Source organism: Mangifera indica, chromosome 14, assembly GCF_011075055.1.
Source record: "Mangifera indica cultivar Alphonso chromosome 14, CATAS_Mindica_2.1, whole genome shotgun sequence".
Classification (NCBI taxonomy): domain Eukaryota; kingdom Viridiplantae; phylum Streptophyta; class Magnoliopsida; order Sapindales; family Anacardiaceae; genus Mangifera; species Mangifera indica.
In genome coordinates, this window is record NC_058150.1 from 2,537,004 (window position 1) to 2,554,190 (window position 17,187).

General features: G+C 30.5%; 2 protein-coding genes across 3 annotated transcripts; one reads left to right on the forward strand and one right to left on the reverse strand.

Annotated features, from left to right (window-relative positions):
- Positions 1–1,388: 1,388 nt before the first annotated feature.
- Positions 1,389–9,674, forward strand: LOC123196854 (DNA (cytosine-5)-methyltransferase CMT2-like). Of its 2 annotated transcripts, XM_044610995.1 has the most exons (22): positions 1,392–1,802; positions 2,111–2,227; positions 3,633–3,667; positions 3,767–3,869; positions 4,324–4,428; positions 4,514–4,633; positions 4,726–4,819; positions 5,270–5,475; positions 5,586–5,651; positions 5,740–5,988; positions 6,135–6,193; positions 6,262–6,328; positions 6,428–6,757; positions 7,023–7,091; positions 7,160–7,246; positions 7,337–7,424; positions 7,757–7,875; positions 7,957–8,061; positions 8,702–8,745; positions 8,819–8,888; positions 8,986–9,089; positions 9,211–9,674. In XM_044610995.1, exons 1-22 carry the CDS (start codon positions 1,491–1,493, stop codon positions 9,383–9,385), a joined length of 2,724 nt encoding a protein of 907 aa, XP_044466930.1. In that variant the 5' UTR covers positions 1,392–1,490; the 3' UTR covers positions 9,386–9,674. The 2 variants fall into 2 exon arrangements, with proteins under 2 accessions (XP_044466931.1, XP_044466930.1); XM_044610996.1 differs by lacking the exon at positions 9,211–9,674 and having other exon boundaries at positions 1,389–1,802; positions 8,990–9,089.
- Positions 9,616–12,905, reverse strand: LOC123196855 (isoflavone reductase homolog). Its single transcript, XM_044610998.1, has 4 exons — positions 12,524–12,905; positions 10,358–10,598; positions 10,081–10,284; positions 9,616–9,996 (listed from the first exon to the last, which is right to left on the reverse strand). The coding sequence occupies exons 1-4, from the start codon at positions 12,851–12,853 to the stop codon at positions 9,833–9,835; spliced, it is 939 nt and encodes a 312-aa protein (XP_044466933.1). The 5' UTR covers positions 12,854–12,905; the 3' UTR covers positions 9,616–9,832.
- Positions 12,906–17,187: the final 4,282 nt, after the last annotated feature.

Genomic DNA, 17,187 nt, shown 5'->3' on the forward strand with positions numbered 1-17,187 from the left:
AAAAATATAATAAATAGTTGAGATTGAGAGTTTGAGAGATTGGGAGTTTGAGAGATTGAGAGTTTGAGAAATTTGTAATTGTAATTGAAAATGAAAATGAAAAATTGAATAGGTTTTTATAGGAAAAAATCAATTAATTAAAAAAAAATTAAAACAAAGTTTGGCAACGGCTACTGGCGCCAGTAGCCGTTGCCAACGGCTTCTGCCTCTGCCTTGTGGCAGAAGCTAGCCAACGGCTTCTGCCACAAGGCAGAAGCTAGCCAACGGCTTCTGCCAAGGCAGAAGCGGTTCTGCCAGGCAGAAGCGTTCTGCCAGGCAGAAGCGTTCTGCCTGGGCTTCTGCCTGGGAGAAGCTTGCTTCTGCCAGGCAGAATTAGCTTCTGCCATTTGGCAGAAGCAGCTTCTGCCACCAGGCAGAATTACCTTCTGCCACCAGGCAGAAGCAGCTTCTGCCACCAGGCAGAAGCAGCTTCTGCCATTTGGCAGAATTTGCTTCTGCCATTTGGCAGAAGAAAAAATTAAAAAAAATTATATATATATGTGAACAGTGCCGGGCCGGGCCGGGCCAGCCCATGGGTTTAATATTAAGGCCCAAGGCCCGGCCCGATAAGCCCATGGGCCCGGCCCGGCACGCTACAGTACCGGGCCGGGCTTTATCGTGCCCGGGCTTTTCTTCGTGCTTCGGGCCGGGCCTCCATTCGATCCGGCCCAATTGACGTGTCTAATTCCAAGCTTTTTCTAAATTTCCCAATGCCCTTTAAGATTTTGTTAACAAGCTTAACAATTTCAAAAATTACATTGTCCTCTAACTTTTAAAAAAGAAAAAATAGAAAAAAATAAAAATAAAAAAAATAAATTGAATAAAAAGGAAGAGAAAATAAAATAATTTATGCAAAATAACAATATTGTTTTTTTATTTATTATATTCATTAAAAGAATTAGATAATGAATGAAAATTTAATTTTTTGAGATTTAAAAAAAAAAAAACTTGTTATTGAAATAATCTTTTGACATAAAATGAAACTTAAGGTTAACATTTATAAATAATTATACATAGGAAACCTTTTTCTTGATTTCAAATTTAAAAATTAGAACGTGAGTGAGTGAAAACGAGATTTTTAAATTGTGTTTTTTATTTAATTAAAAACATTAGATGAAAGCATTTTTTGTATTTATACTTGAGTTTAATTACTACGCCCATGTAAGTTGTAACGTCAATCTCCTCCTACTCATCACCTCGATTCAACCACTTCAAGTAATTACTTTTTTTAATATTAAAAAAGGCAATTTTCTGTTTGAATTAGTTATTGAACTATCAATTTTCAAATCTTCATTAATAATGCCACGTCACTTATTCACTGCCCTTTTCCCATAAATGCTCTTCGCTTTTCACAGCCCAGTGGGAGAGTGGAAAGTTTCCATTTCAAAATCCCATTCTTTTTTTATTCAATAAGTCCACACAAATTCTTCGGAATCATCGACGCAGTCGGCATGAATTCGCGAACAATTTCAAATTCAAATTCAGATTCGAAATCTTTATCCCTTGCGGTGCTTGGCCAGCAAGAAGCAATGTCGTTGCAAGTGTGTAGTGAAAGAAAGATTGTAAGAAGATCTCCGCGATTCACTTATACTCCGAGTTCTGATTATTGTGTTAGACGGTCACCGCGATTTGCCAGAGCGGGAGTCGTTTTGAACGGGAAAAATAAACAATGTGGTCTTGATTTCAAAAATTTTAATGATAAAAGTCCTAAAAGGCTGCTGAGATCTGCTGCCAATGGCCAATCGAATAAAGCTACCGTCAAGGTAAGCCACTGTTTCTGTTTTTTTTCCTTTCTATAGGTTTATATTTTCGGTTTTGATGTTTTTGAGTGAATGTAGTAATTTTACCTTATTTTTGCGGCTTTTGAAGTTTTAACATGAAAAGAGTAAGAAGGAAACTAATTTGAAGATATAATCATACAAGTAGTGAGTTTCACTTATTATAGTCTGTAGACTCGCTGATTATCTATCATAATTATAGTTGACAATGCTTTGCTTTATGGCATATATTCTTTTTTAAGAAAATTTAGGAGTTTACTTACCTGTTTTATTTATTTTTTTCATTTATCTAGAAGAAGAGTGAGCCCTCCACTTCTGCTAAGAAACACAAGAATCATTCTTACTTGATTGGAGATCCAATACCTGCCGATGAAGCTCAAGAAAGATGGCGTTGGCGTTATGAATTGAAGGTAATATACCTACTACTCTTTTATTTGACTTCAGTTGACTCAGGTAAAATACAGTGTATGTTTTTGTACAAATGCAGGATGTTTCCTTTCTTTAGTAGGAAAATAGCAACAACTATTACTGGCTCTTGCCTATCACCTTTAGCTTTTTCGTATGTAAGTATGAAATATTTACAAAAAAATGATGCGATAGGAGCATTTATATTATTGACAATCCCTTGATTTTTATATGCAAATAAATAAAAAGCTTACCTAATCCATCAACATCTAATTTATATTGCCCATGAATAAAACGTTGTGTGCAAAAACTAGAGCTGCATGAAATCTAAGAAAATGTTTAATTTAGGGAAGTTATAATATTTAATCATTGTGGGATGGAAAATTAATTTATTTTTATTTACACCTCTCACCATATGCAAGGACTATAAAAGAATCGACTAAAGAAAATATAGAGAAATTTCAACCTAAATTATAGTATTTTGGTCAAGTAGAGTTGGAAAATTTTTGCTTTCTCAATGACAAGTTCAGTTTGTTTTTGTTTTTTCTTTTTGTTTTGAGGTTCATTGTGTTTGGCAACTGAACCTCAAAATGATTTATGTCAATGTTCCAACACTATTGTTGGTTTCTTTATTTTTCATCTTTACAAATTAACCTTCACATGAATGGTGTTTCAATGTGATATTTGAATATAGCTGGTCAGAGCTCTTGTTTGAAGTTTGAACCCCAAAATTCTGCCAAGCTTGTTTTTATTTTAACAAAGTCTTTGAGGATATGAGAGAGTAAAAAAGATCATTGATCTATTTATACATTGAATATGTTCATTTCTAAAGTTTGTGAGGTCTCCATCAAATGACCAAAGCTTTGACTAGAGTGTGATTCCCTTTTAGCATTGATTTGTGATTCCCCATATTTACAGGGAAGGCAATGCAATGGTTGACTCTGGTGAACTTGGGATTAACTTGTTCAGATATTTATTGGTGGGATGCTCTTCCTTGGATTTAGAGTCTTTATCTTCATGAGTTATGGGGATTACTTGTTATAGAATTTCTTGCAATTTTCTATATCAATAGTGATTTGTTTAATTTTGATTCTTAATTCTATCTTGCAAGGATTTCTTGTCTTCTCATAGCCTGTGCATTCATTCAAATAGTGTGATCTTATAGTTTTTTCATTTTATCATTGAATAGAGCAAATGTTACTTACACCTTGTGAGTTTACTAAGTGGCTTTGGTTGCATATATAAGTCCTTACAGAGGATTATATTAAGTGTCTTGTTTGGTTCCAAAATAGTCTTGATGCAACATGGTTGGAATTATGTATCATATTAAAAGTGGAAAGAGAAAAGAAAATTTCATGCTTTGTTCAATACACAATCTGACATTGGTTGGGGATGTTTTGGAGTTTGCAGAGTCAGAGATTGAAGGCAAAAGGCTGCGTATCAGAGTAAGTAATAATTTGCAAGCCTGTCTCTTTTTCTGGTTCTTATTGTCTCCTGTCATTTAGAGGTTATTTGTGTTTCAAATTTGAGTATACATTTTGTAGTGATGATGATGAAGACAAGATAATATCCAATGTGGAATGTCATTATGCTGAAGCTCGTATTGGTGATTGCATTTTTTGTCTTGGAGATTGTGCATATATAAAGGTATATTGATGATATTTTTTGAATTACAAAACGATAACAGGCCAATTGGTGCAATTTTCTCATTCCATTTTGATGCATTGTTACTATTTCTTTTTCCCTATATGTGTTTCAGTATGGTGCTACTTTACTTTATATCATTTCACTATGTAATGGGATCAATAAAATGATATGGCATGTGATTTGGCAAAATTTTTCTATTTGTAATGAGAAAAAAATATATACAGTAATTTGAGAGTATCAAAGTTATCAAAATGAATGAGATCATATTTTAAGTATGATTCATAAATTACAACTTTTGTTTCTTTGAATTCTTTTATGTCGAGTTGGAATGATAATATATAACAGAGTAGGGCTTTTCAGAGATTGGACTCTGGGTATACTACATTTGACTCCAAAAAGACAATAATTTGGCTAGAGAGTCAAGGTATATTTACATGGTATTCAATTTTTGCAGGGTGAGGGAGCTCAAAAACATGTTGGCAGAATCTTAGAGTTTTTCAAGACAACAGATGGAGAAGAGTACTTCCGAGTCCAATGGTTCTATAAAGCTGAAGATACGGTGTGTTACTAAAATGGGTTATTTCTTGCTCATGGCATACATATCTAACATTATTTGGTGCTTCTGATTTATGTTTGTTTTTCAGGTTATGCAAGACATTGCTGCCTTTCATAATGGAAAACGCTTATTCTATTCTACTGTAATGAATGATAATCCGGTAGATTGCATTATTTCAAAAGTTAATGTCACACAAAAACCACCTAGGGTAAGTTCCAGTCTGATTTAACATGCCTAACCAAAACTCTGTCTATTTTATATCAATAATTAATTTGTTTTTATTTTTTATTTCTCACACAGTTTGGTTTGAAATCAAACTGCTCTTCATCTTCTGACTTCTACTTTGACATGGAGTACTGTGTGGAGTATTCAACTTTTCGAAGTTTTCAAAATGGTAAGTGGTGGGGCTTATTGAAGTAATTTAATCAAACCATGATCACCAACAATTTTAAGTAATGATCTGATATGGGTCTAGTATTATTTCTGGCCTATATTCAACTACTGGTACCATGGCAGGTATCAAAGCGACACCAGTTTTTGATGTTATTAAAGAGAACTTAAAGCTGTCTTAATTGAATATTAATTTGCTCATTAAAAAGATAGTAACATTTCACTGTAATTTTTTATTTTAGTCTAATTGTTTGGCAAAATATTGTCTTGTCCCTATATTTATCTCTGTTCTTCCTATGATCCAATAAATCTGATTGGCCATTAGTAAATCTGATCAATTGCCACAATAGATATTAATTTTGTATAACAAATTGATACTTCCCTTATTTAAATTTCTTTATTGATGTATAACTATAATTTGCTCAACTATATCTAATGTAATGTATTGCTTCAGATAATTCTTCCAAGGTTCCTGTTTTAGCATTAACCCCTCTTACCAAGACTGTTCCTAAAGCAGCCACTGTGACATCCTTGGAAATTATGCCCAGATTTGAAACTTCCAAAGTCAAGTTGGTGCTATTAGATCTTTATTCTGGCTGTGGAGGAATGTCAACTGGATTATGCATGGGAGCCAAACTTTCTTGCGTTGATCTTGTGACGGTACTTTCATTAATATGAAATTTTCTTTTTACTAAAATCATAATTCATAAGTCACTTACCTTATAAAACTGAACCATAGATTTATATGTCATCTCTCTTGTATTATGCAGAGATGGTCTGTTGATATTGACAAGTCTGCTTGTGAAAGCTTGAAGTTGAATCATCCAGAGACACAAGTGAGGCTGCAAACTTGGTTCTACCAAAGCATCCACAAGACCTGAAAGATATTATGACATATCACTTTTTCTTTTTTTTTTGGTGCAGGTTAGGAATGAAGCTACTGAGGATTTTCTTGAACTATTGAAGGGATGGCAAAAGTTATGCAAACGGTATGCAATAAATATTAAAGAAAAAGCACGTCCATCGCGCACAAAGGCCTCAAAGTTAGTAACCAAGGATGTAAGTTTTTCAACTGGTGCTGGTACCGCCGCAGGTGAATTTGAAGTTGCTAGTATCGTTGATATTTGTTATGGTGATCCTAACAAGAGAGGCAAGCGTGGACTAAAATTTAAGGTACTTCAGAAAGTGCTACTTTGCTATGATTATGTTTTGCTTTCGTTTCATGGTTGCCTGTGGTATTGTTTAATACGCATTCGTGAATTTTTTTTTGACATTGTAGTTTGATGAAGATGATTTTCTACTCATAGCTATTTCGTTAGGTGCATTGGAAGGGGTATGGTACAAGTGAAGATACATGGGAACCAGTTGAAGGGTTAAGGTATTCTTGAATTTATTTTTGATTACTTTTTGAGTTGGTTGTTAATTACTCGTGTAATATTTCCTCAGTAATTGCCAAGAAAGGGTGCGGGATTTTGTAATAAAGGGGTTCAAATCTAAGATCTTGCCACTTCCTGTAAGTTCTCTTTCATCAACAATTAGCACTAGATGATTAGTACCATAAACTTGTAACTTGTGTCAAACTGTCAAATCCTAATGATTCAATACACTCCAGGGTGATGTTGATGTTATTTGTGGGGGCCCTCCGTGCCAAGGAATTAGTGGCTATAATCGATATAGAAACGTTGATTCCCCATTGGATGATGAAAGAAATCGTCAAATAGTAGTCTTTATGGACATAGTTGAATTCTTAAAGCCTAAATTTGTGCTGATGGAGAATGTGGTGGACATTCTGAGATTTGATAAGGCTTCTCTTGGAAGATATGCTTTAAGTCGATTGGTACATTTGAAGTACCAAGCAAGGCTTGGTATCATTGCAGCTGGCTGTTATGGTCTCCCACAATTCCGATTGCGTGTTTTCTTGTGGGGAGCACATCCTACTGAGGTGAGTTTTAATTTTTTGGACTTAACGAATATGATGAGATTTCTTTGGGTCATTTGACTTTTTGTGTACCCAACCTTGGATATAAACCAATAAGATCTGTTTAATCAGTGTTAAAGTGATCCCCTATCTTCATTGGCAAAAAGATGAATTGAAGTACCATTCAGATTATTTACCGCTCACATGAAATGCTTTGTTAGGCTGAATTGGTGACTTCAACTTGCATGATTGTCAAACAAGCTTTTAACCCTTGTTCTTTTGTTGCTAGAAACTACCCCAATTTCCACTTCCTACTCATGATGTCATTGTCAGATATTGGCCTCCACCTGAGTTTGAGGTATTGATTTTTCTTTTTGTTAAGTTTTGGTGCTCTGCCCAAAGAATTAATTTGATCTCCTGTTACAGCGTAATACTGTTGCTTATGACGAAGACCAACCTCGTGAACTCGAAAAACCCATTGTTCTTCAAGATGCTATTTCTGATCTTCCAGCTGTAAGCCATTGCATTTCATTTGATGATTTCCAGCTTTAATACAATTAAACAGTGTTTCAAATTTTTATTTAAATGATATTCTACAAATAGGTAGAAAGCCATGAAGCTCGGGAGGAAATGTTATATGAAAAGCCTCCAGAAACAGAGTTTCAAAGGTTTATAAGGTCAAGGAAATCTGGTAAAATGAATCTAAGTTTTGGTCTTATATTCATAATTGCAGTTTGAAGTTCTAGTGTAGAACTTTGCGTTTAGATTGTTCAATTTTCTATAATAAGCTTTCTTGCATTAATATGATGTAAGGGCATTTTAATAAGGTCATTTACTATTGGTTATATATGAGGTTATTATACGTTTGTGGAAGTCTTTTACTTTTTTTGCACACCAATCTTTTCTCTGTAATTTGAAAATTTATTTGATCTTGACTTGTTAATGTGTTTGTAATATATATGACCAAGACAGGGTAATGTAACTAATTATTGACCTTGTGTTTTTACTTGTCCTTAATTTTAGAGATGATGGGTTTTGCACTCAATGATAGTTCAAGTAAAAAATGCAAATTATATGATCATCGGCCTTACCAATTGTCTGAGGATGATTATATCCGGGTTTGCCAAATCCCAAAAAGGAAGGTTAGATAAATTTTAATGTTTTTTCAAGAATACATTATGCTTTTGACATCTGCTGATACTTTTATTTTACCAACTTTATAGGGAGCAAATTTCCGGGACCTCCCTGGTGTGGTTGTAGGAGCTGACAATGTGGCTAGGCGAGATCCAAATGGAGAACAAATGTTGTTACCGTCTGGAAAACCAATGGTGAGATGCTTGTCACTATTTTCTACTGGAATAGTATTAATCGTTATTATTATTATTAATATTTTAGGGGCTTCTACTAAAAGAGTTATTTCATAAATCGAATGATTATATCATTTTTGTGTTACTCAACTAGAAAATGCAACTCAAAGATGAATAATAAAATATGTATGGACCCATCACATAACAAAATGATCAAAAGAAGCAAGAGTGAACTTCACTGTCAACATATTGTGAAAGTTCATAATAGGCTCTAGAATATGGTGGAAAATGTTGATGGTTTTAAAAAACAATTGAACTTGGACAAATCTAGAGCATTTAAAAGTTTCTGAAGTTTTATTATGGTCTACCCTTGATCTAGAGGTTTTTCCTTCCTATCATTGTTTTTTTGTTTTGGCAAAAGGTTGCCATGCCTGGCTTGAAATGAGCGGTTAAATTTACAAACAAGATTTTGATATGAAAGATGTGGAATATGGAAGACATGAAGCAAAATGATCTGAAATTGAGCATAGTAATCAAATGGAGTTGCACCATTGCCATTGTAAAATATGAAAATTCTCATCTTGCTTTCTACAAGAATGGAATAGCGTCCAGAAAAAGTGAAATTGTTAATAATTACATAATCTGGTTTATGTTCTTATAGGTACCAGATTATGCCTTCACTTTTGAACAAGGAAAGTCCAAAAGGTGAGATGTTTCTTCATGCAGCCCTGTTAAATTTTGTCATTACCCTCCTAATTTTTTGATGCTATATGTGCAGACCATTTGCTAGGTTATGGTGGGACGAGAATGTTCCAACTTTAGTGACTTTCCCAAATCTTCACAGCATGGTCTCCTCTTGCTCTAGTGCTTTTTTTTTTAATTGTTCTTTTGTTTAGTAACAGGCTCACATGTCCGGGATTTAATTGAGCAATTAAATTTTTGTAGCCAGTGATACATCCAGAGCAAGATCGAGTTCTCACTGTACGGGAATGCGCTAGGTTGCAAGGGTTTCCAGATTATTATAGATTCTGTGGAACCGTCAAGGAGAGGTATGTTTCTTTGCTACTGAAATTAAAATCGGGAATATGCGGGGGACCAGAGTCACACACTAGAGACTCTGAAATCTTCTTAATTGAGTTTTCTTGTTTATATGTTTATTAAATCGTGCAGATATGCCCAGATTGGAAATGCAGTTTCTGTTTCTGTGTCTCGAGCCTTAGGATATGCTCTTGGACAAGCAGTTCAAAAACTGAGTAGTGATGATCCATTGATGGCCCTGCCCCCCAAGTTTTCCCATTCAACTAACCTTCAACTAGGCAAGTCTCTATTTCACCGGACTGATTAGCATTCAATTTTCTCATTCCCTGAACAAATCCTAATTATTTTCTTAGCATCGCATAAAATCAACTGAAACATTTATGGAGGGTAGAGCTTAGAACAATTTTCTTTATACTGCAATATTTTAGAGGGAGATTTTTAATCCTTATTTTAAGGATACTTGTTTCATTGATGATTAGGTTAGGGTTCCAGAGAAAAAAAAATTGATGTAAGGTTGAGAAAATTGCAAGCTATCCATTGTTGAAACCCGTACTAATCGAATATTTATTTAGTATATTTAATCGATTCACCAATCACCTGCATGTATTTGATAATTTATACAGCAATACATTGTGGCATTCCCAGTATACAGTATTTGTATCGTAGTCTGAAAAAAATTAATACTGAGGAACCAATTTATTACTTATAATTTGCTCACTTTATGAACTGCTGGCTTTAGATATGAAAGAAATCTTCACATATATTGCTTCAAGTAGTCATCCATCCTGGTATATTTCACCTCAGGATAAAGCTTTGAAGCTTCTTCCTGGCCTTCACCAATTTCAAAGTTTGTTAAACAACCTTCATAGAAAATATGGTAGAAATGCCCTACTCCAACTTGGCCTGCGTAGTCCATATCTGCATTCAAAGAAAGAAATGGTTGAATTAAACAGGTCAAAAGCCATCAATTAGGTCATTCTTGACAGCTTAATTAATTTGTACCTTTCATGGAGGCCAGGAAGTCTTCTTCGGAAATATGGACTTTCTCTAGTTTCTTCCTGCTCAGCTTTTCCCACATCTCAACTAATTGTCTCTGGGAAAGAATGTTCTCTGCTGGCCTCAGGTACACTGTTTTATTTAGTGTACAAGGATCATCTATTGTCTTGATCGTATATGTTGCTATATCATCTTCGTCCATGAATACGACTGCATACAAATTTCTGCATTAGAATGTTGACATAAATTAGAGGTCATTCATTTTTATTTTTTTTAAATGTACCTTTGCTATTGCCATCCCCATATATGAAGACCTTTCCCTTTGGGGGGACGACTGTGCCAAGTTGAGAAAGGTTTCCGGCGAAGTAACCAGCAAAACAATTTGCAGAAACATAAGTGAAGGGGATTTTAGCTTCTTCTATGGCCTTTCTCACTACCATTTTCTCATCAAATGTCACTCTTCCCGGTTCCATTGCATTTACCATCCGTGCTGGATCCATTCCAAATTCTGATGGCAAGAAACGCTACCAAAAAAAAAATCATCCGTTGGGATTTTCATTTTTATGCCAGTAAATTGCATTACTATAGAGTCTAATATTTCATATAGAATAAAAACATTATTATATATACCTAATTTTGAGTATTCAAATAATATATTATTATATAATTTAATATTGTTTTATATTTAATTTAAAATTATTTAATTATATGATAATATATCATTTAAATATCATAATAGATATTTAAAATTGATTAGTAAATAATTTTAATGATCAAAATAAACATAGGTTAGAATAGATTTTGGCCTTATAAATCTGATTCTAGTTTTTGAAGTAGTTGACAAATGTAGTTGGAGGAGAATAAATCTAGAAATACTAGTAAACCTACCCAACAAAATGGTTGATGCACCCAAAAAAAAAAAAAACCAAGAAAATTAATTAAATTTTTCTGAAAGTGGGGTCACCAACCCTCACAAAACACGTGAGCTGATGAAGGTTGACCAAGTCAGTCAAAATTGATTTCTTTCACGAATAAGCAAAAACGTTACCACCTATCTCGATTGAAAACGATGACGTTTTAATCTGTAGACATTCGACATTTCACCAACCTCACATAAAACTTTGAGTTAAACTAGTCCAAGAAGTCTCTTTGTCAAATGAAGTGACGATTTGGTTGTAAATATAATTAATAAATTAAAAATATAAATTATTAGTAAGGACTAAATTTCTAATATGATAATTAATTACCATTGTTGACTTCACTAATCCGATTCTCAGTGCACATCCCAGGAAATGATATCCTCGCCAAAATCTTGGGTCTCTGTCTATATTTATTTTATAGTACGTTATAAATAAATAAATAAATAAATATATATATATATATATATATATATATATATATATATATATATATATATATATATATATATATATATATATAATGCGTGACATGATTGTCATAAGAATTAAGATACCATAATTTATAATTTTTTTATTTTTATATATTTCAAAGGACATGTGACCGACCGACTAATGAATTTAATTATTGAAAATAAAATAATATATAGTGTGCGCATATTAATTTTAGGTTATGAATAAGTTTAAAAAATTGAGAGGATGTGCTGTTATTTATATTGCGAAATTAGATTTTTTTTTAAATCCAAAAACTCCTCTTTACAAGTTCTAATATTTTATATGTTAATTTCTCTTTTGTAAAATTAGATTTTGAAAACATATAAAATTCAAGTTTTCATTTTTAATAAAACTATATATATATATATATATATTATACATAATTTAAATAATTTAAATATATAAATATATATCATCATATGATTGAGTGATTTTAAATTAAAAATAAAATAACATTTAATCATATTACAATATATAATTTATATACATAAATTATTATAAAAAAATGTATAAACATAGTATTGCTCTTTAATTTTCTTTTTCTTCACTTTCTTTTTTAATAAGATATTAGGAAATCTTTACATTTAGATAAAATTTAAGGGAATTTTGCCTTTTTATCAATGTATAAACATGTCCTAACTAACCCAATTATGCATTAAAAGAGTAACATTTAATAACCAATAAAAATATGTTTATATATTTTCTATACATAATTTGGATATATAAATAAAATATCATTATATTATTAGATAATTTTGAATTAAAAATAAAATAACACTTAATTGCATGATAACACATCATCTGTATATCCAAAATGTGTACTCATGAAATTACTCTTTTATATATTTTTTCATTTTATTTGCTTTTAGAGTTTGAAAAATAAGTAGCTTATTATACTGGTGGGATTCTATGATTATGTCAGTTAAACAGAAGCTCTTAACAATATACTATATCTACTATTCCAGCTTTGATATATCATAAATTGACCGACAAAAGAAAAGTAAAATAAGATAGATAAATAAATAAATAAATAATACCTTAACGTTTCCTGCTTCTTTGATAGCCTCGACAAGTTTCAGCTGCAGCAGAATGTTGTGGCTCCTAAAATGAACACCAGACATGGTGCAAATCACTACGTCAACCTGTTTAACAGCTTCAACGAGGCTGCCAAGATCCGAAAACGAGCCCTCGATCAGGCGAGCCCCTTGCTTCTTGAACGACAAAAGCATTTGAAACTTGTCGATATCGAGGCCGATCTCCGGCCTCTGAAGAACGTAAGTTGTATGTCCCTGCGCTAAACTTGCCTTCACAATTCTCTTCCCGATATAACCAGTGCCCCCAACAACGAGAACCGTGCTCTTCCCCATTGTTTCTTTTGGATGTTTTTGTTGTTTTGGTAGGATGGATGAGAGTTGCAGAAGCAAGGAGGCTTATATAGAGATTTGATGCGTGGAATATGTTTATTTTTTATGGTTTATTATTATTATTTTTTTTTTTTATTTTTTTTTTGTATTTGTATATGCATGAAAATAAACAAGTATGGAAATCCCTTTTTGTGGTGCAGTGCAAGTTACCACTCTGGAGTTGGTGGTGAAATAATAATAATAATAATAATAATAATAATAATAATAATAATAATAAACAACAAATCCAAACAATAAATCCAACAAGAGAGGGAGGATTGCCGGCTTATTTTTGATATATAATACTATGAATAGTCTCAACCCATACAAATCATTAAGTAATTAAATAATTAAAAATTAAAAATAAAATAAAATATTATTTAGATATAAGATTATTCATATAATTTTATTAATAATACTATTATTAAAAAAAAAAGGTAAGATTTTAAATATGAGATTAATAATTTAAATCTCTTATATTTAAAAATTAAAATTTTGATTTATCTATTTTTTAAATATAAATAAATTATATTTAAATGCTAAATAATTTACTTTTCAATATTTTTCTTTTATCATTTTCATTTCACTCTAAACAAGTGAACAAACACAACACAAGGAAGCTAATAATTTCCACTTAACCTCCTCTAAAACAAAAGAATTCCATCTAAATCCTGTAAGAAACAACAAGAAAGAACAAAAGAAAAACAAAGATTGATTAAAAAGCATACAAATTTAGATATATTGAAAGAACAAGAAAGATTTAATTCACATGGGATTCTTAACCGTTTAATCTTTTTAATTTATAACTGAGTGATTGAATTAGAAAAATAATAATATATTTAAGAAAACGTAGATAAAAATAGAAATTCGAAAACACAACATGACTCTTGTATATTATATACCACTCAATTTGTTATCTAAATTCTTGTCTTACATCACTATAAAGTGTCTACTCCCTTGACTTTGCTTCTTTAAAGCAAAATGGGAAATGATATTTATATCATAAAGCTATATGTATGTATAATATTCATAATTTTATATATAAATAATGATATATTATCATATGTTAAATATGATTTATTTATAATTTAAATAAATCTAATAATATAATAATATATTATTATTTATATAAAATATCTTTGATATTTTATAGCCAATTTGTTTCGCTATCATTTTATTGAAATTATATGGTTAATACTAAATAATATATTTATTTATTTATTATTTAAATTATATAAAAATCTATATATAGTTAATTTTATATTCTAGATTCAATTTATAATCATCAATTAAATTATTTGTTAGATGATTTATTGATAAAATAGTTTGAAACAACCATATAAAAAATAAATAAAATAAAAATATGATTTATTATGCCATTTAATTAAAACATTTTTTGCTCAAGTAGACTTTCCACCGACAGTGAGCCACTTTTTTAAAAAAAAAATTTAACAGGTTGAGCATGCGCCGACCTAGGCGCCGGGCCATACATATCACTTCCTACAAGTGATTGTTTGCATTCAATAACCGATAAAAAATAATAAATATCATAAAATATATTAAATTAATATGATATAATAAATATATAATATAATATAATATATATTTTAAAAAAATAATAAAATAATAAAAAATATATAAAAAATTTAAATTTTTAAAAATAATTACGATATTTTAAAATAATCATATATTAATTAAAAATTTTATTATTTAAAAATAGTATAATATAATATAAAACATTATTTAATATACAATAAAAATTTAAAATTTTAATATATAATATAATAAAAAAATTAAGAGCACATTAAAAAAAAAAAAAAGTGAAAGTGGATATATTTATTTAATTTGTTTCTCACACTTTTTAATGAAGGCTGCCAGGAGCATTTACTGTGTCTTGGAAAGGTAAATGCATTAAAAAAAATTATTTAAAGGCCAAGGGACTATTTCTCTCTCAACGAATCCTTTAATATTAAATCTTACCCTTTAATTTTAAAAATTTTATTTATCTATTTAGAAACAATTAAAATTAATAAAACTCTAATTTTTTAAAATTTTATCTCTTTTTATCTCATAAACTTTAAAAATTAAAAATTTTTTTCTAACTCAAATTTTAAAAAATGATAATTTTCTCTTAGAATATAGTTTCCAGATCTCTGACAACATCTCTGATGTCATTATCGATAGCCTCTTTCTCCTAAAACTTTCTTTTCTTCTGGTGATCTCTCTTTACTCAGTTGAACACCTAATTAACATTCAATGAAGCATAGGAGACGAAGACAAAGATCTCATCTTTGTCTAGAAAGACTCTTCGTCTCTCACACTTTATTGCATGCCAATCGGATATTTAAATAAGTAGAGAGAGATCGTCGAAGGGATAGGAACTGAGAGAGAGAGAGACCATCAGCAATGACATTAGAGATGCTATCAAGGATCTGAAAGCTATTCCTTAGGAAAAAACTATCATTTTTTTTTAAATTTCGGTTAAGAAAAAATTTTTAGTTTTTAAAATTTAGAAAAAGAAAAATAGATTATATCTTAATTTATTTTTAATATTATAAATAAAATAATAATTTTACCTTTAAAATTCTTAATTTTAATAAGTTATAGGTGAGGATTTGTAATCCCAAATACAGGCAATTAATGTGTGAAAGTGTCAGATGTGAAGCCTGTAGCTGCATGTTCATTAGTATCATAATTGAATTCCCTTCCAACTATGCAATCATTCATTCTAGAAAAATATTGACTTTACTTACTGTAAACCTTGTTTGGGCCGACAGTGTAAATGCATTGTTCGTCCTCTTCTTCTAAATTTTCCCAGGTAGGAAATAAGGAACCAGAAATCCCTCTCTCTCTAATTGGGAATAAGTGGGCGAAAAATTCAAAGAATGTAAAGAATATTGGTTTAATTGTCAACTTAATCCTTGTTTTTTCTTGTAGACGACTTTTAAAAATGGTTTGCCGCTTTCTTGTTTTTCACCAATAGATTTTTTTTGGCCGGGAGAAGAAGTCATACATGATGGAAGAATTGCCATGTGGAGGAGAGTCACGGAGATAGAGGACTGAATATGACGTTTGGCAGGAAGAAAAATGACTATGTACTCAGTATGCTTAAATTGTGACAAGTTACAAGGGTATATAATTTTTTTATAATAAAAGTTTATATATCATATCTCATTTAAGTACACAAAATAAATATATATTTAATATCTATTATTATATAATTAAATAATTTTAAATTAAAAAAAATTATATCTAATTATATAATAATATACATAAATATATACTTATTTATATATTTGAAATATATATATATATAAAATATTGTTTAATTATTTAATTTGAAAGAGAGTAAAAATGTCTTTAGAATACTTGAAAGCGCAAAGAAAAATTGATACTTTGAATTTGATGAGTTTACATGTAATAACATTCAAAGTAAGCAAATTTGGTATATATCACATCTATTAATTTATTTATACAAATAGATACGTATGAGAGTGATATGAAATAATGAAGTCGGTGAGAGTTGTGGTTTTAATAACGTATGGATGAGCACCGCTCTTGTTAACTTTTGTGTCGTCCATTGATGAGTTGACACGTGTTGTGTTGTAAGATTACCCGAAGTTATATGCTTAAGAAGATTAACATGAGCCATTAGCCTCTCCTGGTCAACTCACAGTTTGTCTCGACTGAAGTTAAGTTTAAATTTGATCTTAATTAATATTATAGGCCACGCCTTTCTAAGCCTTGTATGGTCAATTTGCCAAAATCTATTCTTTTGTTTTAAACGAAAAAGACAAGCCAAGCCATGTCCAATAGGCTCACAAGGGCCTTGACATGACCCACCTTGAACGTGGATCCTGGCATGACCACAATTTATTTATATATATATATATATATATATATATATATATATATATATATATACGAATATATATATATATATATTTATTAAATACATAAATTTTAAATATATAAATAAATACATAATTTTATTTATCATCATCACCATATGAGTATATATTATTTTATTTTTAATGTAAAATTATTTAATCATATAATCACAATATATTGAATATGTAAATATTTGTATATATAAAATGATTTTATTGCACAAGAAATTTAATATACTATAATTTCTTTAGGAAATTGACACAGTTTTATCAATTTCAACATCTCAATTAATAGAAATGTTGGCGTGTCAATTTAGTATTAATGATAAAATGTCCTCCATTTTGAATTTTGTTTAGGAATCATTATTATAATATTTTAATGTGCAACCTAAAACCAGATACCATCTT